Source organism: Dermatophagoides pteronyssinus, unplaced genomic scaffold (assembly GCF_027571235.1).
Source record: "Dermatophagoides pteronyssinus isolate colony J.1.1.1.1 unplaced genomic scaffold, Derpt_VIB-CSIC_2022.12 sq0041, whole genome shotgun sequence".
Taxonomy (NCBI): Eukaryota; Metazoa; Arthropoda; class Arachnida; order Sarcoptiformes; family Pyroglyphidae; genus Dermatophagoides; species Dermatophagoides pteronyssinus.
In genome coordinates this window covers 245484-270000 of record NW_027461564.1, presented here as the reverse complement: position 1 = coordinate 270000, position 24517 = coordinate 245484, and the positions used below count along the sequence as shown (strand labels likewise).

At 37.1% G+C, this 24517-nt stretch overlaps 6 protein-coding genes across 6 annotated transcripts; 2 read left to right on the top strand and 4 right to left on the bottom strand.

Annotated features, from left to right (window-relative positions):
- The first annotated feature begins 5380 nt into the window (after positions 1 to 5380).
- LOC142646040 (uncharacterized) lies at positions 5381 to 6747 on the top strand. Its single transcript, XM_075823912.1, has one exon. The coding sequence runs from the start codon at positions 5430 to 5432 to the stop codon at positions 6525 to 6527; it is 1098 nt and encodes a 365-aa protein (XP_075680027.1). The 5' UTR covers positions 5381 to 5429; the 3' UTR covers positions 6528 to 6747.
- A 4668-nt stretch (positions 6748 to 11415) lies between these two features.
- On the bottom strand, positions 11416 to 13001 carry LOC113794786 (uncharacterized; the record flags this gene model as incomplete). Its single annotated transcript, XM_075823911.1, has 6 exons — positions 12836 to 13001; positions 12265 to 12743; positions 11980 to 12089; positions 11866 to 11879; positions 11520 to 11760; positions 11416 to 11456 (listed from the first exon to the last, which is right to left on the bottom strand). Coding segments are annotated over exons 1-6 (993 nt in total), but the record flags the coding sequence as incomplete, so codon positions are not given.
- A 508-nt stretch (positions 13002 to 13509) lies between these two features.
- On the bottom strand, positions 13510 to 16767 carry LOC113797706 (uncharacterized). Its single transcript, XM_075823933.1, has 4 exons — positions 16529 to 16767; positions 15781 to 16454; positions 14882 to 15692; positions 13510 to 14321 (listed from the first exon to the last, which is right to left on the bottom strand). Exons 2-4 carry the CDS (start codon positions 15913 to 15915, stop codon positions 13600 to 13602), a joined length of 1668 nt encoding a protein of 555 aa, XP_075680048.1. The 5' UTR covers positions 15916 to 16454; positions 16529 to 16767; the 3' UTR covers positions 13510 to 13599.
- A 118-nt stretch (positions 16768 to 16885) lies between these two features.
- Positions 16886 to 18445, bottom strand: LOC113794908 (uncharacterized). Its single transcript, XM_027345063.2, has 3 exons — positions 18305 to 18445; positions 17443 to 18238; positions 16886 to 17375 (listed from the first exon to the last, which is right to left on the bottom strand). Exons 1-3 carry the CDS (start codon positions 18404 to 18406, stop codon positions 16933 to 16935), a joined length of 1341 nt encoding a protein of 446 aa, XP_027200864.2. The 5' UTR covers positions 18407 to 18445; the 3' UTR covers positions 16886 to 16932.
- Positions 18446 to 18595: 150 nt separating this feature from the next.
- On the top strand, positions 18596 to 21229 carry LOC113794887 (DC-STAMP domain-containing protein 2-like). The gene is made up of 5 exons (XM_027345040.2): positions 18596 to 19367; positions 19532 to 19645; positions 19706 to 19961; positions 20024 to 20680; positions 20741 to 21229. The coding sequence occupies exons 1-5, from the start codon at positions 18596 to 18598 to the stop codon at positions 21126 to 21128; spliced, it is 2187 nt and encodes a 728-aa protein (XP_027200841.1). The 3' UTR covers positions 21129 to 21229.
- Positions 21202 to 24397, bottom strand: LOC113794877 (kinesin-like protein KIF3B). Its single transcript, XM_027345029.2, has 5 exons — positions 23975 to 24397; positions 23453 to 23912; positions 22367 to 23394; positions 21848 to 22311; positions 21202 to 21776 (listed from the first exon to the last, which is right to left on the bottom strand). Exons 1-5 carry the CDS (start codon positions 23996 to 23998, stop codon positions 21389 to 21391), a joined length of 2364 nt encoding a protein of 787 aa, XP_027200830.2. The 5' UTR covers positions 23999 to 24397; the 3' UTR covers positions 21202 to 21388.
- Positions 24398 to 24517: the final 120 nt, after the last annotated feature.

Here is a 24517-nt window from a genome sequence, read left to right as displayed (position 1 = left end):
AATAAAGTAAAAGTCGCTAAAGTTATTATACCCAAATTCCTTAAAACCAACAGAAAACGTCCAACACAGCTCGTCAACATTGCGTGTGAAGTTCATCCTGACATCCGTAACATATTAATCAACGACATGAACAAGAAAGTGATAATTGATTGGGACACTGTCCACGTCGAGGATCTTAATCCACTAAAGCAATGCTATAAATGCTTAGGTTTTAATCACCTATCACAAGTCTGTCCATCTACCATATCACTATGCTCTCATTGTGGAGGGAAACATGAATTTAGCAAATGCACAAAAAGAAATCTTCCACCTGTATGCCTTAATTGCATAAAAGACAAACAACCAAAAACAGATCCACATGGGCACTAAATTCCAAGTGTCCAGTTTATCAGCGTATGCTCCATAAGATAGTCCAAAAAACCTACAATGGAGAACAATAAATCTAAACATCAATCACAAGAAATACGCTTTATACAGCTCAACACCAATCATTCACCAACAGCATACAACGATTTACTAATGATAGCAACCAATAAAAAAATAGACATCCTAATCATATCAGAACCACCACTCTATCGTGGGATCCCAATACATACAAACAAAGTGCAAACATTCTTCTCCACCAAATCATCACCATCCTCATCAACCCATCAACATCCATCACATACCATTTCACCCAACTCACCTCAACAACAAACTTCCAACATACCACCTGCTCCATCCTCAAATCACCCCCGTGTACGTGCTTCCATAGTCATACTTAATCCACATATCGATGCAATCCTCATATCGCACCTTTCAAGCAGCGATATCGTAACTATACAAGTACAAAATACTATAATCTCTTCAATATACTCACACCCCCAGTGCAACCTCAATGATACCTTAGCTAAAATTGACAAAATTTGTGAATATAGTTTAAACAAAAACATCATCATCGCCGGAGACCTCAACGCAAAGTCCCCATTTTGGGGAAGCAACACATTTGACCGTAGAGGTGAAAGCTTCAATAGTGCATTCAATCAAAACAGTCTCGAAATAATAAATACCGGCTCAACACCAACTTTTTACACTGTACGGAATGGGACTACACTAACATCATTTATTGATGTAACGGTAGCCTCATCCGGTATTGCAAGAAAAATCACCAACTGGCACGTATCTGATGAGATCAACTCAAGCGACCACCGGGCGATTAGCTTCACTGTAACTGACCACCAAACAGCCGGCAACATGTTCAAGACCACTGTTAAGTGGTCAACCACTGATGTCGACTGGGAGGATTGGTCAGCGAAAGTGTCGCAATCGCTCGGTGCAAACTTAGTTGACGTTGAATACATCGATTCTATCACCGATAAAACGAGTGTTGACCACGTCACCGCAGCAATAACAGTAGCAATACAAACTGCATGTGAACAAACCATGCGACGATTTAAAAGAACAAGAATAAAGTCACCGCGCTGGGAAACCCCGGAGATCCATGCATCTTTGCTGGCTCTCCGGCGGCTGTACCACCGGATTAACAACTGTAGAAACATCTTCTATCGGCAGCAGCTAAGTATGGAATACCTGGAGCTACGCAGGAATCACCGGGATATTGTGAAGAAGGCGAAAGCCGACTCCTGGTCCCGCTTCCTGAATGGCAATGAAGGGGAAAACCATTACGAAAAACTCTGCCGAGTATTGAAAGCCAACAACGTCCAACAACAGCAGACGATAACTGATGGCGAATGTGACCTTGACCCGAGGAAATCAGGGCAATATCTAATGGAGCAATTGTTCCCGGACGACACCCCAGATGACCATAAAAGTCAGGGACGCATCAGAGCAAAGGTGGCCAGCTGGCGCGTCCGACACCAAACCAACATCGAATACCAACCAGTTACATTAAGAGAGTTGCTGAATGGAGCCAGCAAATTTTCCAACAATAAGGCGCCTGGATTTGATGGATTAGCACCGATTATCATCAAAAAATTCATAGCTTTTTTCCCTGAGATTGCGGTGGCTTTATATAACTGCTGTTTAAAAACTAACACCTTCCCTTTTTACTGGAAAATTTCAGTAATTAAGATTTTGCAGAAACCTTTTAAGGAGGACTATGGACTCCCTTCAGCTTATAGGCCGATAGGCTTGATCTCGGTTTTTGGGAAGTTGCTCGAAAGAGTTATGACCGACCGGATCCGTCATCACCTAATGCGGGAGGGAGCAATTCATAGTAACCAATATGGATTTATGCCAGGTAAATCAGCAGACCAAGCTCTTTTGTCGATCGACAACAACATTATGCGAAGAGTCTCTGAGCATAAATACGTTGCCCTTGTGTCACTTGACATTAAAGGGGCTTTCGATCACGCGTGGCACCCCTACATTCTCAAGCAGCTAATAAACAAAAAAGTCCCCACTTACCTAGTCCAGCTTGCGTCTGACTACTTCGATAATCGAACAGCGATAACTAGTTATGGTGGCTTAGTAGTTGGGAAACCAACGAACCGCGGCACAGTCCAAGGGTCAGTATGCGGACCACTGTTTTGGAATCTTGTGATCAATAGTCTTATAGCTAACCATTTTTCCAAAGATGTGCACGTTCAAGCTTTCGCTGACGACGTGGCCTTGGTCATCTCCCACGATAACCCACGCATTTTTGCCTGGCTAGTCAACGGAGCTCTGTCCACTGCAGCTACATGGGGAAAAAACGTCAAACTAACCTTTTCAGAGGCTAAAACTAAAGTAATGGTCATAAACCGCGGTTTGCGACCTCTAAGGCTAGAACCATTCTTCATGAATGGGCAGGCTATTAGCACGTCCGAGTGTGTCAAAATCCTGGGTATAACTTTTGATCACAAGTTAAGCTATCGACTCCATGTCCAAAATACGATCAACAAAGCAACAATCATTTACCGCAAAATGTGCGGAATGGCAAGGCCAACCTTCGGGCTGGAACCAGCTATTCTTATGCGGATGTATCACACGATAATAGTGCCCATCATATCTTACGGTTGTGTGGTATGGAATAAAGCTCTGCAATATCGAAAAGTCCGAGAAAGCTTACGACGTCTGCAGCGAGTATTCGCTCAGATGGCCGTTAAGTCATATCGGACTGCATCCTTTATATCCACCACAGCGGTGGCAGGATTCCCCCCCCTCTTAGTTCAAATCCCCCAAATTGCCAATGTGGTCAGAGCTCGCATCACAGGAGAGTACGACCTGTATGACGATAAAATCCTGGTTGATATTCCACTGATATCCGATAAAGGTTCTGCAAAACTTAATGAAAGAATATTAACCAACTGTCTAGTAGTCCCACCACCAAAGCGATTGATTGTCATCTCGTCAAAATCCAATCGTGGAGTGGGCTCGGCCTTGCAGTGTTCGACGATACTAACTGCATTACCATCAAGACAATGAGGCTCGCTCACTATTGTTCTACCTTACAAGCTGACTTGTTAGGCGTTCTGAGAGCTGTGGAATGGATCGCTGGCAATTGGGACTCTGTCCCGAATGTCTTGATCATTCTTAACAGTCGTGGCACATTGTGTCACCTCAAAGCACATACTAACGGTAGCCAAGGCGAAATAGTGAGTCAGATAATATCTACTTCCCCTGAAAATGTCTATATGTCATGGCGTAAGGCGGACCGATCCTGTGCATGGGAAACCAGAATCAGACGGCGAGCAAACTCCATTTCAAGACATCAAAGGGCGGCAATATTATTTGATAGGATCCCATTGTCGGCCGTCAGAGCTAGAGAAAGATCAATGATGCTTGAAAGATGGCAATTTCTATACCAAAATGACGCTGCTGGAAGTGTAACTAGAATGTTGGCCCCTCGGGTAACATCTGTCATCAAGTTTGCAAAATACGCCAATTACTGGTTAACACAGACGTTGACAGGTCATGGACAATTTGGATATCATCTTAAGCGCTTCGGCCTTATTGATGATCCAAGCTGTCCTTGTGGCCACAGTGAGCAAACTGTTCGTCATCTGGTATATGATTGCCCTCTTTTGGCCCGGCTTCGATTCGATTACCGGTCCGAAATGCAGAGATCTTTAACCAGTAAAAAGAAAACTAGTACAACCTCCATATTTTACGCGCGTAGCGGAAGCGGCGTTTGATTGGAGAGTACTGTACTAGGGAAGTAAGGGAGATATATGCCTTCAGCGGAACAATCCTCAAGGCTATATACAGCTTTGAGCGTAACAATCCTCATAGCCTCTCCTAGTTATAATTTTACAGTCCAGTATTTTATAAAAAAACCTAGATCTTTTGTTTCTTTTTCCTTTTCTTTTTATTTTTTTTATTTCTTTATATATTTTATATTAATCAATCAAGTGAAACATATCCAATCAAAAAGAATATTTTTGTATTATATGCATTTTATACCTTGGCCAATGCCAAGGATCAATTTTGAAAGACCAATAAAATTCCATCTCTTTTAAACCGAAAAAAAAAAAAAAAAAAACCTAACCTAACCTAACCTAACCTAACCCCAACCTAACCTAACCTAACCTAACCTAACCTAACCTAACCTAACCTAACCTAACCTAACCTAACCTAACCTAACCTAACCTAACCTAACCTAACCTAACCTAACCTAACCTAACCTAACCTAACCTAACCTAACCAATTCGCGCGCGCGGCGTCGTTGAGTAAAGACGTACTCTGCTACACTTTTTCGCACAAAAATTTTTAATTGTGTTAATTGTGAACTAATTTTGATGAATTTTGACCCACAAGTTCAGACAACGATTATCAACAAGTGATCCAAATTTGAAGTGATTCGGACCAACCGTCTGGTTGTTCTGGGTGAATTTCTAAAAACCACGTGTTTTTCATCAACGTGCTCAACATTTCTGTGAGAAAATATCGTTTGAAGGTGTTCCCTCGACCATATTGGCTCACAAACTTGATCATCTCATCACTACAGTGCCAAGAGTCACTCTGCTAATTAGTGTGATCTTTCCAGGTTTCTTTCATCTAATTATCATCATTAAAAAGCAAATTAAAGGACTAACTTCCGTTGAAAAAAGTTTCAAAACAATCGACACGTGCTCAATCGAGTAAGTGTATTATCAACCACTGCTAGGACGCTATGCCTCTGCCGCCTTCTAAGGGAGATAACCGTAAGGTTATCAGCAAAACTATCAGTTCCAGTCAATCAACTAAGTTAGCAAAATCTGCAGATTCGATATCGATTGCCTCTACGTCGTCAAGCATCTCATCACTCAGCGCCTCTCAACCACCACCACAACAGCGTAAACAATCCGACGGTGCACCTGTAATTCCGCTCAAGTTTATGAATAAGCCCACCGATCCAGAAACAATCAACATAGTAATAGAAGCAGTTCCGAGCCCCTAAAAGGGAAATATAACAAAAAGAAACTAGAGCAGACGTAGAATATGCATTAACAGTACTACAATCAGAGAACATGCAACTAAAACGTAAAATCAATAAAATACGTAACAAGAGAGAAGATACAGAAAACGAAGACGAAGAAGAATCAGACGAAGATGATTCCGATGATGATGACATAGAAAGCATCGAAGTCTCTCAACTAAAGCAAGAAGTCAGCAATCTACGACAAGAAGTACAAAGTATGAAAGACTTAATGAAAAGTCAATTCGAAAAATTACAACATATGTTTCAACAATCAGCTGAGGTCAAAACAAAACAACCAAATACATTTGCACAAATTCTCCAACAAAGTGTTGTGCCTAGTCAACAAACTGCTCCTCAACCAATCAAGCCTTTGTTTGCAACAGTTGTCAGCTTATCAGATAAAGACAATATTGATACAAACAAAACCATCAGTGAACTAAAAGCCAAATTAGATCCAACTAGTGCTCCAATTTTTCCATCTAAGTGTGTTAAACTTTCCAATGGAAAAGTCAAAATAAATTTTAGTGACCAAACATTGAAAGATCAATTTGTTCAAACCATTGCCAAAGTTAAAACCCTTAAAGCAGAAGAGCCAAAGTCCAACAATCCTTTGATATTTCTTAAAGGTGCTCATATCAAAACCAATAAGGACACATTAGCTCAATCAATGAAAAACTTCAATCACCTAATTGCAAATCGAGTGGATGAATTGGGTATTGGTGTCCAAGACCTAATCATCCCACGCTTTCTAAAAACCAATCGGAAACGTCCAAAGGAGTTAGTCAATATTGCTATTCAAGTCCATCCAGCGATTAGAGATACCATTATTAGTGATATGGGGGGACAGGTCATGCTGGACTGGGAAACCATCCATGCAGAGGACATGAACCCTCTCACACAATGTTATAAATGCATGGGCTTTAATCATATCTCAACTAAGTGTCCATCTAAAGTATCCACATGCTCACATTGCGCAGGTAATCATGAATTTGAAAAATGCCCAAACAAAGCAAAACCGCCGACATGCTGCAACTGCAATATGGTAAAACAACAACAGACAGAGCCACACGGAGCACTAGACCATCATTGTCCAATATACCAGAGAATGCTCCAGAGAGCTATTGGTAAGGTATATCGTAATCTATAGCTATACATCCCGATTCCAGTCCTCCAGCCTATAACCAGATAATCCTCCCAATGTATTCCTGATCCATGCTATCTGTATTTCCTGTGCTTTCATTGATAATTATGCTGTCCATCCTGCCGAAAGAACCATATGATGATTGATCCTGCCAATTGTTGCCCAATCCCCATCGTACACAGCCGCTCGTAGTCTATCATGATAACAATAAAAAAACAAGAAACAATTAATAAATTTTGCAAAACAATTATACTAAATAGACTTTTTCTTTTACTCTTTTACTTCTTTTTCTTTTCTTCTTTTTTCATTCTCTTATATATTTTGCCTTACATGATAATACACCAATTGATAAAACATTGTAATTTGATATGCCAACCTTGGCCACTGCCAAGGATATAATAACAGTAAAGTCAATAAAATTCCGTTCTTTTAAACCGAAAAAAAAAAAAAAAAAAAAAAAACCTAACCTAACCTAACCTAACCTAACCTAACCTAACCTAACCTAACCTAACCTAACCTAACCTAACCTAACCTAACCTAACCTAACCTAACCTAACCTAACCTAACCTAACCTAACCTAACCTAACCTAACCTAACCTAACCTAACCTAACCTAACCTAACCTAACCTAACCTAACCTAACCTAACCTAACCTAACCTAACCTAACCTAACCTAACCTAACCATTTCTAAAAACCACGTGTTTTTCATCAACGTGCTCAACATTTCTGTGAGAAAATATCGTTTGAAGGTGTTCCCTCGACCATATTGGCTCACAAACTTGATCATCTCATCACCACAGTGCCAAGAGTCACTCTGCTAATTAGTGTGATCTTTTCAGGTTTCTTTCATCTAATTATCATCATTAAAAAGCAAATTAAAGGACTAACTTCCGTTGAAAAAGTTTCAAAACAATCGACACGTGCTCAATCGAGTAGGTGTATTATCAACCACTGCTAGGACGCTATGCCTCCGCCGCCTCCTAAGGGAGATAACCGTAAGGTTATCAGCAAAACTATCAGTTCCAGTCAATCAACTAAGTTAGCAAAATCTGCAGATTCGACATCGATTGCCTCTACGTCGTCAAGCATCTCATCACTCAGCGCCTCTCAACCACCACCACAACAGCGTAAACAATCCGACGGTGCACCTGTAATTCCGCTCAAGTTTATGAATAAGCCCACCGATCCAGAAACAATCAACACAGTAATAGAAGCAGTTCGAGCCCTAAAAGGAAATATAACAAAAGAAACTAGAGCAGACGTAGAATATGCATTAACAGTACTACAATCAGAGAACATGCAACTAAAACGTAAAATCAATAAAATACGTAACAAGAGAGAAGATACAGAAAACGAAGACGAAGAAGAATCAGACGAAGATGATTCCGATGATGATGACATAGAAAGCATCGAAGTCTCTCAACTAAAGCAAGAAGTCAGCAATCTACGACAAGAAGTACAAAGTATGAAAGACTTAATGAAAAGTCAATTCGAAAAATTACAACATATGTTTCCAACAATCAGCTGAGGTCAAAACAAAACAACCAAATACATTTGCACAAATTCTCCAACAAAGTGTTGTGCCTAGTCAACAAACTGCTCCTCAACCAATCAAGCCTTTGTTTGCAACAGTTGTCAGCTTATCAGATAAAGACAATATTGATACAAACAAAACCATCAGTGAACTAAAAGCCAAATTAGATCCAACTAGTGCTCCAATTTTTCCATCTAAGTGTGTTAAACTTTCCAATGGAAAAGTCAAAATAAATTTTAGTGACCAAACATTGAAAGATCAATTTGTTCAAACCATTGCCAAAGTTAAAACCCTTAAAGCAGAAGAGCCAAAGTCCAACAATCCTTTGATATTTCTTAAAGGTGCTCATATCAAAACCAATAAGGACACATTAGCTCAATCAATGAAAAACTTCAATCACCTAATTGCAAATCGGAGTGGATGAATTGGGTATTGGTGTCCAAGACCTAATCATCCCACGCTTTCTAAAAACCAATCGGAAACGTCCAAAGGAGTTAGTCAATATTGCTATTCAAGTCCATCCAGCGATTAGAGATACCATTATTAGTGATATGGGGGGACAGGTCATGCTGGACTGGGAAACCATCCATGCAGAGGACATGAACCCTCTCACACAATGTTATAAATGCATGGGCTTTAATCATATCTCAACTAAGTGTCCATCTAAAGTATCCACATGCTCACATTGCGCAGGTAATCATGAATTTGAAAAATGCCCAAACAAAGCAAAACCGCCGACATGCTGCAACTGCAATATGGTAAAACAACAACAGACAGAGCCACACGGAGCACTAGACCATCATTGTCCAATATACCAGAGAATGCTCCAGAGAGCTATTGGTAAGGTATATCGTAATCTATAGCTATACATCCCGATTCCAGTCCTCCAGCCTATAACCAGATAATCCTCCCAATGTATTCCTGATCCATGCTATCTGTATTTCCTGTGCTTTCATTGATAATTATGCTGTCCATCCTGCCGAAAGAACCATATGATGATTGATCCTGCCAATTGTTGCCCAATCCCCATCGTACACAGCCGCTCGTAGTCTATCATGATAACAATAAAAAAAACAAGAAACAATTAATAAATTTTGCAAAACAATTATACTAAATAGACTTTTTCTTTTACTCTTTTACTTCTTTTTTCTTTTCTTCTTTTTTTCATTCTCTTATATATTTTGCCTTACATGATAATACACCAATTGATAAAACATTGTAATTTGATATGCCAACCTTGGCCACTGCCAAGGATATAATAACAGTAAAGTCAATAAAATTCCGTTCTTTTAAACCGAAAAAAAAAAAAAAAAAAAAAAAAAAAAACCTAACCTAACCTAACCTAACTCCCTAACCTAACCTAACTCCCTAACCTAACCTAACTCCCTAACCTAACCTAACTCCCTAACCTAACCTAACTCCCTAACCTAACCTAACTCCCTAACCTAACCTAACTCCCTAACCTAACCTAACTCCCTAACCTAACCTAACTCCCTAACCTAACCTAACTCCCTAACCTAACCTAACTCCCTAACCTAACCTAACTCCCTAACCTAACCTAACTCCCTAACCTAACCTAACTCCCTAACCTAACCTAACTCCCTAACCTAACCTAACTCCCTAACCTAACCTAACTCCCTAACCTAACCTAACTCCCTAACCTAACCTAACTCCCTAACCTAACCTAACTCCCTAACCTAACCTAACTCCCTAACCTAACCTAACTCCCTAACCTAACCTAACTCCCTAACCCCCTGAGCGAAAGCAGCTCACGAACCTTCCCTCCCCTAATAAGATGCGGAGATTTCGTATGCATAGTTGTGAAAAGTCACGAAAAAGAGAAATAACAATTAACAATTACTTATCTGCGTCTGCTTTGCTCAGTTAAAGGTTCGTGATTCCCGTTGAAGAATTGTTTTATTCTGGTTCCACTTGTGCACCATTGTTTTCCATATTGGTATTCTTCTGTCGTTCCAATTGATATTCTTCTACTGATTTGTTCATTGTTGATAGTGATATATATCAATTCCATAGCAAACACCCGGCAGTGGTCATGTAGGCAATATTTTACCTCAAACGCATTTCGAATTCATTGAATCGAGGCGCGAGCACTGCCGGGCTTATATGTTATCCACTTTGTTTACTACGTTATGATATTTCATAGTCAACAAAACAATCAGCAGACAATATCATTTGGAATACGACAAAGAACCATTTGTTCGATCCAAAGCCAAAAAATATTCGGATAATTCCACGTTGATTGTTGATAACCACAAACAAAGAGCGAGTGATGAAATGTAAACAATATGCGCAGTGTTCACTTTTCTGGGGAATGATTTTGCACTTTTCAAAAATTATGTTCGAAAAAATGAGTCGATGAAATGCGCGTGCTGAACACAAAAAGGAAAATTTAGAAAAAACTTTTTCGAAAACTTATTTCGAAATTCCAATTATCAACAAACATTTATTCGTGTCACAATTAATCAGGGGAATTTGCATCAAGAAAATTTCATCGTCTTTATTTTTTTGGGGAATGATTTTTCATTTTTTAGAAAATTTCACTCAAAACAAAATAAAACTGAGTCGATGATGAAATGATCAATATCAAAAGGAAAATTCACAAAAACTTTTTTTGGAAAAGTCATTCAAAACTTCTAATTGATAAACATTCATTGATTCGTATCACAATTAATTCGCAACAGAATAATCGCACAAAAAAGAATTCTTAATTTGATGTTTAACAAAAACAACAAGTTTCATTTCATCATGAGTGTGACAACGTGCTCACATCACAAAGTCAAGTTCACAATTGACAACTTTCCTTTTCAACATGCGCTTTTCAATTGAGAAGCAAGCAAGTTGTTTGAGCTTTTTGACGCTGTTCATAAACGACAGGATGATCAAAACAAAGATTTTAGAAAACCTTTTGTTAAAAAATTGATGAAACATAATATGTTTATTAAAATTGTAACAAATTGTCAGTTTAAAAATAAAAAAATATCAAATGAATTTAGCTTGCAATCGAATACTGGACATTCGAAATTCAACATCAAACTAAATCCATTACGACCAAGAATTATTGGCATGTTCACTGTGGAGATGATAAATTTAAATTAAGTAAATTATTAATTACAAAACTTATCATATAACTTACATTCATTTTGTTCTTGTCGGCACATATAAAGAAATGTTATAAATTGAGAATATTACACCAAATAATAGAAGAATATCAATTAAACTTTTAATTAATAATCAAACTATTAGGTTCAATCATGAACTAGAACTCAATTTATATAAAGTAACAATAATTGTTACTATTGAATTAAATGTTCATTCAATTCATTACCAGAAAGAAATGAATGATAGAATAAGGAAGAATACAAGGAATACATATTGCATCACTGTGAAGATGATAAATATCAATTAAATTCAATTTTCAATCACAAACTTGATAGCAAACTTACTGCTTATTAGTTTTCCTTTCTTTCGATTTCTTCTGGTTGGAATTTTTTTATCTTGGCATATAAAATAAGAATGGTAACTTATTTTTTGCACTGGATATTCTTTTCCTTGATTATTGTAAACAGCTTCATCGAAAATGTAGATGTATGAATGGCCAAATAAATAGAATTTGTTATCACTCACAAATCCTTTCAATCTCCAAACAAAAGGCATTTTATTCAAACATTTCTTTGAACTTAAATACTGTTATGCAGTTCGATTACCGAACTTACAATTATAATTGAATTGTTCGAAAGCTAGGTTGGCCTCTAACATCACTACACCATCGAATTTCCAACCAAACTTTACATGGAGAAATTCGACTGGAAGTCAAGTTCGAGAAATTTAATTTGGCAATAGATTTGGTTGATAAATTCGTATTTTCAATAACAATTCACAGGTTTCAACACAAAATTTTCTTACTTGTTGTCAATTCACTGATTGTTGAATCTAATGCAATTTGTTCAAATGGAATATTGAACATTTCAGTTGCTAGAATTGAGTAATATAAAGCAATATCAAATTCAACACTGCTATGATAGAGATTAATGTTTAAGATATTTATTGATTGATTTGAAAATTATCATTAATTTCATTATTTCACTAAAAACAAAAACCTATAGATTATTTATTTATTTGATATTTTTTGTTCTTTTGTTGATTTTATTGTAGCCAATTAAACAATTGTTGATGATTGATCCGATTTATTTGATTTTTTTGTGGTCGAATATACGTGATGAGGATGGATCACTGAACGAATGTTGATTGATTTCTTTTTTGTTTTTTTGTTTTTTTTGCTGCTTTGTCCTAGGATCATTCCTGTGACTATTGTATACGTTGCATACAAGGATAACAAAAATATTGGGATCAGTAATGCAAGGAATACATATTGAATCACTGTGAAGATGATCACTTTTTCCGTCGTTTATTATCAGTGCATTCGAAATTTTAGCCATTTTTCGCATTTGAGTAAACATTTGATTTTCATAAAGAATCGGATATTTCTCAATCAATGTTATAGGCTTTGTTGGTAGATATAATTCATCATGGGCGACATCCAAAGAATTGATTGAAACATCATATACATAGTATTTATTAGTCATCAATAATATTTGTTTGGATGTTTTTCCAATGGCTACTATGTTAAATTCAGTGTCATTATTATTTTTGAGACCTTCACAGATTGGCTTTGTTATCAAATTTGAAAAGTTTCATAATTAGCATATCAATTGTATCCATAATTTTTATTTTTAAAATTTAAATTCAAAATAATACTTACATCTTTTTGTATTGGAGTCATTTTCATTTCATTATCCGTTTGGATTTCCGATGTAATCATCAAAATCAAATAGAAAACATAAAGGAATTTCATATTTGATAAGCACATTATAAGCAGATTTCTTATGTAAAATTAAAGCAATAATAAGATACAAAAATTAGCTATCGAAAACTACGATCGTATCGCGTAATATGAACGCTTTTATATGATTTGTTGCCAATTCGAACAGTTCAATTTGTTCATTAATTCGAATTTCAACAAAATGATCTTTCACTGAGAGAAAAGTGTGGTTTGCACACGCCAATTTTTGAGGTTTGCACGCCAATCGCTAACACATTTACATGCTTTTTGATGGCGTGCATACCTCAATGTTGGCGTTATTACGGCATCCAAAATGGACTTTTTTCTCAGTGTTTGCTTGTTAACTGCCATGAAACAAGGTCGAATAATCGAATCGAATGAATTCCATTGTTCTAACAAACGTGTTTTTGTGTAATACATTCTAATAAAATAATTCTTTTTGATTATTGTATTCTACCAATTACGCGATCAATATGCAAATTTTTAATGAAACAATTTACAATTTTTTTATGCTTTTTACAGTTAACAATGTTGTCATTCTGCATTTTCCTAACAATCATATTATACATTATTCGACTAGCAATCTAATCATGTTTCTAAGGTTTGATGATTTTTTTAATTCGGGTAACGGAAAATAAGTTCATCAAGGAGAAATTTATCATCAAAAACCCAAATAAGAATGATCATGAAATATGTTTAATTAAACTGGCTAGCTTGGATGTTGATCCACCACGACTGATGCTGTTTAATCGTGACTTGGAACGTTTCAATCGATTCAGACTAATTTTACTGCTCATTTTACTCGTAGGAGAGGTTGGTCTTGTGGATCTACCTTTTAGTGATGTTCGACTGGCGGGAGAAGTTGCTTTTCTTAATATACCTGATTTTGAAGCTCGACTACCGGGAGAGGTTGCTTTTCTCAATCTACCGGATAGTGATGTTCGACTACCAGGAGAAGTTGCTTTTCTTAATATACCTGATTTTGAAGCTCGACTACCGGGAGAGGTTGCTTTTCTCAATCTACCGGATAGTGATGTTCGACTACCAGGAGAGGTTGCTTTTCCCGATCTACCGGATAGAGAAGTTCGGCTGCCAGGAGAGGTTGCTTTTGTTGATCTTCCCAATATCGATGTCCTACTACCAACCAGTCCAGATTTGCTGGTATTTTTTGGGCTGGAACTTTTAATTCTGGAAGTCTTGCTTTTGCTTTTACTTTTGAGACTTTGTTTACTAGCTACTTTTATGGACGATTTGGATAAACTGATTTTGCTTGATCTCTCCAAACCGGAACGTGTCATTTTTCTGTTTGCCAATGATCGATGTGCAACATATACACTGCTTATTATTATCGCTAATAACACCATTCCCATTAATAATATGATTGCTGCAATTATCCAATAAAAATCTTCAAAACAAACAACAAATTAATTGATTGCAAACAACAAAAAAAAATGTTCAAATTAACCCTCCGCTATTCACGCAGCATTTCTCACGTCGTTATCCATGTGGGGTCATTTTTGACCCCAACTTTGATCGATTTTAAATTATGTTAGAAAGTTAAAATAATCTAAAATTTTGTGCTCAACACTTAGAAAATATTATCAATTTTAAAATTTCATCAAAAAATTCTATCTTAAAAGCATATCATTAATGATACAAAGCGGCAAACAAATTTTGATTTTCCTATTAAATTTGGGGTTCGTTCATAACGTAAGTGTTGTAGGTAGGGATCCTACAGCACTTACGTTATGCACACTTAGACTTCATCCCGAAAATCGATGATTTCTCCACTATTTTTAGTCGGAAAACGGTGAAAATTGCCTATCATGTTCAATAAACATAGATCTTCGATCATTCAAGAGAAAATTGATTTATGTCGATAGATTTTCGAATGGCGAAGTTTTAAATGTCGTTGGGGTCAAATTTGACCCCACATGGATAGCCGAGGGTTAATCTGATACTTACATGATTTGATCGCCATATTAGGCGGAAAAATACCACCACATTTGAAAAAAACTTTATTATTAACTATCGTTAATGCAACTTTTTTTCCTTTTTGAAAGAAAAAATTCTCACTGAATATATAGTTAATAGTATACCCGATTATAAAAAATTTCCCATCACTGACGAAACCGCTTGAAAATGGCCATTCTATTGGAGCCTCATTGTCACACTTTTTTCCTTCTATCAACAAAACGTTGTTTTGTCCCATATTTTCGAAACACATTATTCTAAAATCTGTCACTTTCTCTATTCCATCCGAGTTGATTATGCGATCACCATTTTTGCATTTGTAAGCAGTAAGCCAAAGAGGATTTTTTTTATTTTCCTTGTCGTCTCTTATTTGTATGGAATAGGATTTGCATGGTTCTTGGCTTGCTATCAATATTTCTGGCCATTCTCCACTTAAAACATATCCTTCATGTATTTCTGATGTATCGATATTATAGTTGATTCCTTGTTTACTGTCATTACTAGTCATACAAATCCAATCACCATCACTATCATACATAATCCATACAATCATATTATTTTTGATTTTTTTAAAAATTGAATTATCATAAAGAACCGGATATTTCTTCTTCATTGGTGTTGACATATATTTCAAATATGTTATATTTCTGCTAGAATCAAAAAAATCAGCTGGATCTTCAAATACATCCAAATCTTTCGTTATCACTAATACCCGTTTTTTTGTTCTTCCCATTGCCAATACATACGATTGCATCAAATCATTAACATCTGGACCTGGACGTACAACCTTATTACAGATTTTCTTGTTTTTTGATGTGTGGAGGGAACATTTTATGTTTAGCGAATCAAATTCATTTATTTTTCCTATTAAAAAGCAATTCACTACTTACATCTTTCGACGGTTGATATTGTGTAGATGTAGGAAATATATCTTCTGTGGTTTCATTATCTGTTCGGGTGTGTGATGTACTCATCAAAATCATAAGAATGACATAAATCCATTGTCCACTAGACAGTAGTAGCATTATTATCAATTGTGATTTGTTTATAGAATATAGTCAACAATAAGGTAAAGAATTAATTTTTTAGAAAATTTCCAAATAATAGCAGTAATTGTTTTCTATAATTATTCTCTAATTGAAATTTTTCTCAAATCAATTGAACAATTAGTTAATCGTAATAATATTAGTCAACAGAATCATAATCATTATTTGTTTGCATTATTGTTTGATATAGTGGCTGTTGCAATGAAAGATTGCTATTGTATTATATTTTGAAACACAATATGATTGTTTGTTAACATATTTTTTATTTTTTATGAATGTAATTATTTATTGAGGATGTATTGGATTGGTTGTTATTAATAAAGTTTTTATTATTAAAAGGAAGGGGATATTTATTTGGTTGGTAGATGTAATTTATCATGGGTCCCATCCAAGGAATTGATTGAAACATCATACACAAAGGATTGATTCGTTATCACCAATATTCTCTTGGATGTTGTTCCAATTGCTATTATTTGGAATTGTGTGCCATTATTATGTTGTAGCCTTTCACAGATGTGCTTTGTTGTCAAATGTGAAATGTTTTATAATTAGCATATCAAATGTATCAACAATATCAATTAATAATACTTACATCTTTTTGAGTTGCCGTCGTTATCATTTCATTATTGGTTCGGATTTCCGATGTAGTCATCAAAATTAAATTGACGACATAAAGGAATCTCATATTTGATGGTAATGACATTTTCCGACTGCTCTCAAAAATAAAGGCGAATAAACACACCAAACATTTATTTCGATCGTTCATTATAAATATTTTCATTTGTTTTGTTGTCAATTAGTGAACAGTTCAATTGAATTGAATTGAATTAAAGGCAATTGTAGTTTATTCACAAATTACAATCCGCTAATGACTAACAATTTTTGTTTGTTTGCAATGCAATGAATAATCTTTCGTCAACTTACAATGCAAGCGAAATAGGCACATAAGTAATTTTCTCTACATTTATTAAATTATAAAATCAAAATTGGAAAAAATTATGAAATATGTTTTATTAAAGTGGTTAGATTTATTTTCGATTCACCATCTCGACGACCGTTGCTCGGAATTCGTGTTGCTGAACGTTTCAATAGATTCGGATTAGTGGTGTTGGCGTAACCATTGTTATCATGATCAATGCCAGTATGTGCCGTTACGTGCGCTGATCCACCGGTTAATGATCGATGATTTCCACGACTGCTAACCATAACAGGTTGGATGATTTGCTGTGCCGTACTTTTACGACTTCTTGTAGTGGCAATATTTGTCGATATTTTTGTTAAATTAAATTTACTTCGTCCCTCTTCGAAACCGGAACGACCAGTTTTTCCATTTAAAAATGACAGCATTCTTCGATGACCACGAGCCACAAATATACACCACAATATTGCCAATAATATCACCAGTAACAATATAATTGCCCCCATTATCCAGTAAAAATCTTGAAAAAGCAAACAATAAAAATGAATTGATTTCATTGACAAAAAAATGTCCCATTTATTACTTACATGATTTGCTTATAACATTACTGGGTGGAATAATACCCGCACAATTGAAGAAAGAATCGAAACTAATTTTTTGCACTGGATATTCTTCACCTTGATTATTGTAAACTGCTTCATCGAAAATGTAGATGTATGAATGACCAAATAAATAGAATTTGTTATCAGTCACAAATCCTTTCAATATTGGCCATTGGACCGGAATGCCCGAACGACATTTGATTCCGTGCCGCCCTATCCTCTCTACGGTGATCTTAGTTTTGGTTTGATCATGACATATGGCTGAATCATCAGATTTGGGACTAATATGTACTGTATGACGTAAACGTCTACTCTCAATACATTGCCAACGATTGATTAAAAGACTATTGTCTGACCTCAATGAATAATATTGACATGATTCGCTTGTTGAAATTAGTACAATATCATCATGTCCAGTATAGTGTCCTCCTTGCATTACTTGCGAATTATCGATATCGTAGTTGACACCATTTTGATGGGCGCTCATTGAGGTAACTAGACAAATCCAATCACTGTCCGGATCAGTCATGATGAATGCTGTGAAGATTTCATTCTTAATATCCTTAAACTTTTCATCATGATAAAGAGCTGGATATTTCTGCTTCATTGGTATTGGCTTAGTATGAAGATACAATTTATCAATAGCCGAGTGCAAAGAATCGATTGGAATATCATAAACATATAAATCGTTTGTTATCAATATTAGTCGTTTGGCTGTTTTGCCCACTGTCAATATATTCAATTTGTTTGCACTATTATCGCGTAAACTTTCACAGATTTCCTGTGTTTGATTAACAAATTCAACATTCAAACAATAATACAACCAAACAATACTAACAATACTTACATCTCTTTTTGTTGAATTGCTTGTCGTTTGGATGGTTTCAATCTGAATGATCACTATGATTGAAATGCCATATAGCAATGTCCAATTTGATGGCAACCACATTTCCCAATCAGAGAAGAATTAAAAAGACTTGCTTCTCTCACAAAACTCATTGCTGCCGGTTATTTAGAATGTTTTCATTAGTTTTGTTGTGGTTAATCGAATTCGATTTGGAACTATTTCAATTGCATTATAAATAATGAATATTTGCCTGTTGAAGTGAAACAGTATTGTTATTTTTCGAAACAAAGAATGGGTGCCATACTAAGTTCGTTCATCAATGTTCCTCTGCGAGTGATTCGCCGTCTGAGTATCTGGTATAATATTAGAAAATTGAAAGCAATCAAAGTCAAGAAAGCAAAACAACGACTAATACAACAATTGGAAGAAAAAGAAAAACTTGGATATGTTGTGCCACGCGATTTTGATCACGATCTGGATGATGGACAAAAAGGTCGATTCGACAGCTATCTTGATCTGCTGAAATACCTATTCCTCAGGCATCAATTGCGGTTTTTGTCGGCATTGATGAAAGAGAATACGAAAGAGAATGACATTGCCAAACGTCTTTGTTTGTTTTGGATGGGTGTTAGCTATACTTTGATCTATTTTTACGTTCAGGTATATGTGTTTGAAAAATTTCAGAGCTTGACATTGTTGTTAGTGATAGTGATGGGCATCGTTACCATAGTATTGCCTCAATTTTCTAGCAAAGCACAAGGGTTTGCATTGATTCTGATTCCTCGCAGTGTGATGATTCTATTGCGCGGTGCCATTCTCAGTACCATTGGCTTTCAAATCCATGTTGTCACTCGCCATAATATCGAAAAAAACTATAAAATATTAACCGCTTGCATTAAATGCAATATTCGCAAAACTGGACGCTTCAAAGCAAAAGCGTTCACCTACGGTTTTCGCAATTCGCAAGGAGAAAAAAGTTTCCGATTCACTTTCGACAATCCATTCAAAGCATTTCTCGATTGGATCAGATGGTACGCTCAATCCATTCAAAATTTACTCCAACGTAAGCATAATAATCACTAATCACTATTCACTAATCACTATTCACTAATCACTATTCACTAATCACTATTCACTAATCACTATTCACTAATCACTATTCACTAATCACTATTCACTAATCACTAATCACTAATCACTAATCACTAATCACATTTCCACAACTAGGCATGAAAGAATTTATTTTGAAACCAATTGAAAAGGTGGCCGAATGGTTGGTGTGGATACACAGCTATGTTCCAATATTTTCCATTCCCAAACTGTTTATCGATAACGTTGCCGGTAATATGTTGAATAGATAGTATGATGATTGTTCACTCACCCATACACTTACTGACATAGTTCCCGTCAAGGATTTCGTAGTGAATCTGATGAAAAAAATTGGCAGAGAAATTGCCAGTTGGTTCACAGTGAGATTGCAATCAAATTATCACTACAATTGGCAAAGTTCCCAGCCAAACATAACCATTAAATCGGTCATATTCGATTCGTTGGGCGAAGTTTACGAGAAACACTCCTATTTGCAATATTTAATCAGTTTGGTGAATTACATGGTCCATTTCTATGTAATATCGGTGTTTGCATTGATATTCCTTCCGTAACTATCATTGTACACTTTGCATCGATCAATAGACTAATATTATCCGTTTGTTTCAATAGACCCCTCTATTATATGTATCAATTCAGACGTAGTCGAGAATTCGACAATTTCTACATAACCGACAAATTGATTGCCTATGATGAAGAAATGGTGGCCAAAGGCGGACTACAATCATTATTTCCTTTGGGTCTATTCGAACAATTCATGTATGTTCGACGCACCGATCCAATATTGACGATCGAAGAAATGAATGCTGCAGTCCAATCGTTCGGCGTCGATTTTGCTTTAATGTTTTATTGCCTCATGTTCATATTGTTCGATATAATGATGTATTCGGTGACTGCGCAAGTGGGCAAAATCTTATCATTAATCTACGATCTGTTATTGCCCGAACAATTTCCTTCCATTCTACAATTCATTAATAGAACCAAGGCATCGGGCAAAAATACTTTTCTCGATACCGAAACGTTTGTGCTAGAATATCGTAAATTTCGTCTCGATATTCGAAAATGTCTGCCCTCGCCATCGCAAATCGATTGGGAACCGTATCGGCGACTGGCGGTCTTTTTCTTTTTATTGTTGCTTTGGAAATATATGCGGCCATACATAAGTCGTAGCCGTGGAGCCATTTGTGCACACCTTTTTCCCAATACAAGCCATTCACGTGTTGTCTATCTCTACAATAAAATCTGGTTTCAACGAATGATAAAGGATGCGTAAGTAACATAGTAACATGCTGAGATATTGATAGATATTCATACTATTATCCCCACCAGCATGTATACCCTCATGAATATCGAAAGCAATCCAGCAGCTACTAGGCAATATTATGCTCGTCGAAAAGCAATGCAACAAATTGAACAAGAAAGACTCAATAAGGCCCACGGTGGTTTCCACTTCATGGATATGCTGTTGGCTGGTGCAAATGCTTCACCGTTGCTGAAATGTAGCCGATGTCATCAAGCTTACGAACGCGAAGAAATGCTGGCTTGTCCAAATGAGAGATGCTTGTTTATATTATGCGAGCAATGCTATCGAATTGTCGTCAACAAAAAAGATGTTTATTGCGAACTATGTGGCGAACATCTTGAAGAAATGGGCGATGAAGGTGTTGAAATCTCCCAAGTGGCAGATTCGAGCCTGGATGAAGAACTCGATTTCTAAATGCATGCCCAACACCTAACACCAGCACTCATTCTCTCTCTCTCTCTCTCTCTCTCTATTTATAATAAAGCAATGAGTAAATAACATTCTTTATTTGAGAATGATCGACAAACTAAATTTCATTCACCGGACGCCGCCACCAAATTCAAGTCACTAACAAAGTGGACGAATGGCTGACCACAAATCTCGAAAAACGGAATAATAGACTAGAACCAATATGATCAGCATGGCCAATGTATCACCCATTCCTTTCGTTTGGTTTACTTGGGCACCAAACCTCGACTTCTTGGAAAAGCGGTGTCCGGTCTTTGGTTTAAATTCAACTGCTGCTGCTGTTGTTGTTGTTGTTGTCGGGTAAATTGCTTACGTGTGCTGGCACGTTTGATATCGAAAAAACTGTTGATACTGTCAATATGATCAATCGATCCGCCATCGTTGTCGTGCCATTCATTTTCGTCATCAAAATAGTTATCCATCACAGTCAATGATCGCCGCATTCGAGGTGGTGTACGACCAACAGTTCTTTGGTTCCAATCATATCCAATGCTAGACCATTCGTTGGTCGATTCATGTCGATTCCGCAATGCAGTGGTGGTGGCCGTCTTTGCACGATTCTTGCTTTCGGTGCCGCCACTTTCCACCAAATCACTATAGTTGGATCGAAATGAAGCAACAAATGAAACATTATAATGTCATTAACACCTATGAGATAGACTTACAAAATTTCGATTTGTACATTATCATCGTCTTCGGCACTCTCATCATCATCATCGTCATCATGATGGATATAGTTGGATGTAGTCGATTCGGGCATGTACAGACCCAGTTCATCGATTGCGTTGCGCTTGAATGAAATGGAAAAATAAGAATCAAACATTTTTGCACAATTCTCGCCGTTTTGCTGATCCGGATAGATTGATGATGCCGTACAAGGTCGTGATTGTTCATCTTCGCTCATTATCATCGATTGATTGATTGATTCGCTTTTCAGATGCCATTCCTGATCATTATCGTCGTAGTAAACTTTGCGGAGAAATCTTGTCTTTTCATATTCCGGAATGAAATTATCAATCATCAGATATCGCAGCTTCAGATCCCGAATCAGATCGCTAGAGATGCGTTCCAATTCTCGTCGATCATCCGAATGCGATTCATGCAGATCGCGGATTTCCGAGTTGACTGACTATATAAACAACCAACCAAACTATTAATCAATCAAAACCAATTCAAACCCTTACTTGAAATTCTTTGACAACTTTGCGTAGCTTTTTGCGTTTCATTTCGACTTCCTGTTGCAGCGAACTGAATGTTTCGCGCACCTCTTGTGTCGCTTCTTCGTGTGCTTCCAATTGCCGCAACATTTGTCTTTCGCGTTGTCGTTGCTCACGTAGCTGGGCCATTCTTTGTTCCAATTGCCGTTGCTGTTCATTGGTATGGTCGACAATGTCTTTGCCGCCGACCAGCATCTTACTTTCCATAGCTTTGATTTTCGCTTGCAATTTTTGCACAGCCTCCACATCGATTTGCTCGGCCGCTGTTGTCGACGCGGTAAGCGAAGATGATGGTCGCGATTTCTGTTTACGTTTCTCCTCGAGTTGTGCACGCAGTCTATCGATTTCTGCCTGAAACTCTTTCAACAAGGTATCCTTGGGATTTTCATTGACACGTGGTTTGTTCTTGATGTTTTTGGCCCGATTGGCATATCGCAATGTAATCAATGTTTCCTCATAGTTATAGCCGGCCGGACCAATGTTGGCCATCATCACCGTACGAGCATTACCACCGAGGCTGTCCTGCAGAATTCGAGTCAATTTCGAATCTCGGTAAGGTATATGGGTGGATCGTCCGTCCACCAATGCCGAAATGACATTTCCCAATGCCGAAAGTGATAGATTGATTTTGATCGCTTCCTTTTGCCGTTGACCGACCGTTTTCGTTTTGATTTGTCGTTCACTGCCAGCCAAATCGACTAGATTCAATTTGCCCACCCGGACATGTTCGGTGGCCATCGAACTGTCTTTTTCGATATGTTCCACTGTTATCATGAATATTGCATGCGAACGAGAACTATGTTCGTTCATATTGGTCGCACCGACCGCTCGATTTTGCCGACCTTTGGCCAGAACGCGTTCAATCTCGGTCACATTTTTGCATACAAACGAGGACAAATCTTTTACATAAACACCGATATCAGAACGCTCACGCAGTTCGAGTCGTTTGTTGGTGTTTGTCGACAGTAAATCTCGAATTTCTTCCTGATAAATCTCTGCAATGATAACAAACCAAATTTTCAACCAAAAATCAAAACAACATGACCAACAAACCTAGATATGAGCTGCGGACCAGAAATTGTTTATGCGATGAACGACCGATATGCGAAAAGATATGGATAAAGGAACGTGGTATAACCCCCGGATCATGGGCCACTCCTTCCATCGTATATGTTTTGCCTGTTCCAGTTTGGCCATAGGCAAAGATAGTGCCATTGAAACCATTCAAAACTGATTCGACTAGTGGATGACAAACATCGGCATAGATTTCTTCTTGTTTCGAATCACAATCGTACACCGAATCAAATGTATAAATCTTGACATCATCATCATCATTATGGTTGTTGACTGTTGTTTGCTGTTGCCATGATGGGGGCGGCATCGGTACTCGATGCAATTGAATAGTACCGCGTTCACAATTCACATCCACCACTTTCAACTCTTTTTCCTCCTTCTCCTTGTCCGACATCGGTCGACATCGAACAACCACTTTTACACATTCCGATTTCGAACTCTGCAAAAAAACAATGCAATTGATCAATTCAAAAATGATTCATAACATCCATCAAAACATACGCTAGGTTTCATTTGTTGTTGCATTATTGGTGGATGTGGTTGCACCAAAACAAACCGAAATTCTTTTTACTCATCATAATAATAGACTGGAACTGTTCCATTACAGCCTAAATATGCCAGGAGGGAATGTGCGCGCTGTTCCATGGGAACCAATCCAACCTTGTTTGGCTGGAACAAGATCCAACACACAACACACTCACAACAGACAACAAAACAACAACACACTCATAGCTATAGTTGTTCGTAAAATCAATGCATGCATTCGCTCAATGCTCACACAGTGTGATCACAATGTTTTTGTTGCTGAATCGTTAGACATTCAGTTTAGTGAGCAATTCAATCGTAATGACATTATCCTTCATTCATTGAATATTGTGCAAGCAAAACAGCATCCAAACATTGGGAAATCATCACAAGTAAGTGTGGTCAACAACAATTTGATTGTCTGACTACCTTATCATATGCATCGGGCATTGTTTTGCCTGTTCAGCAGATAATCCCAGTTTCAGTTTCATTTGGGCATCCACTAATGTTGTTGATGTT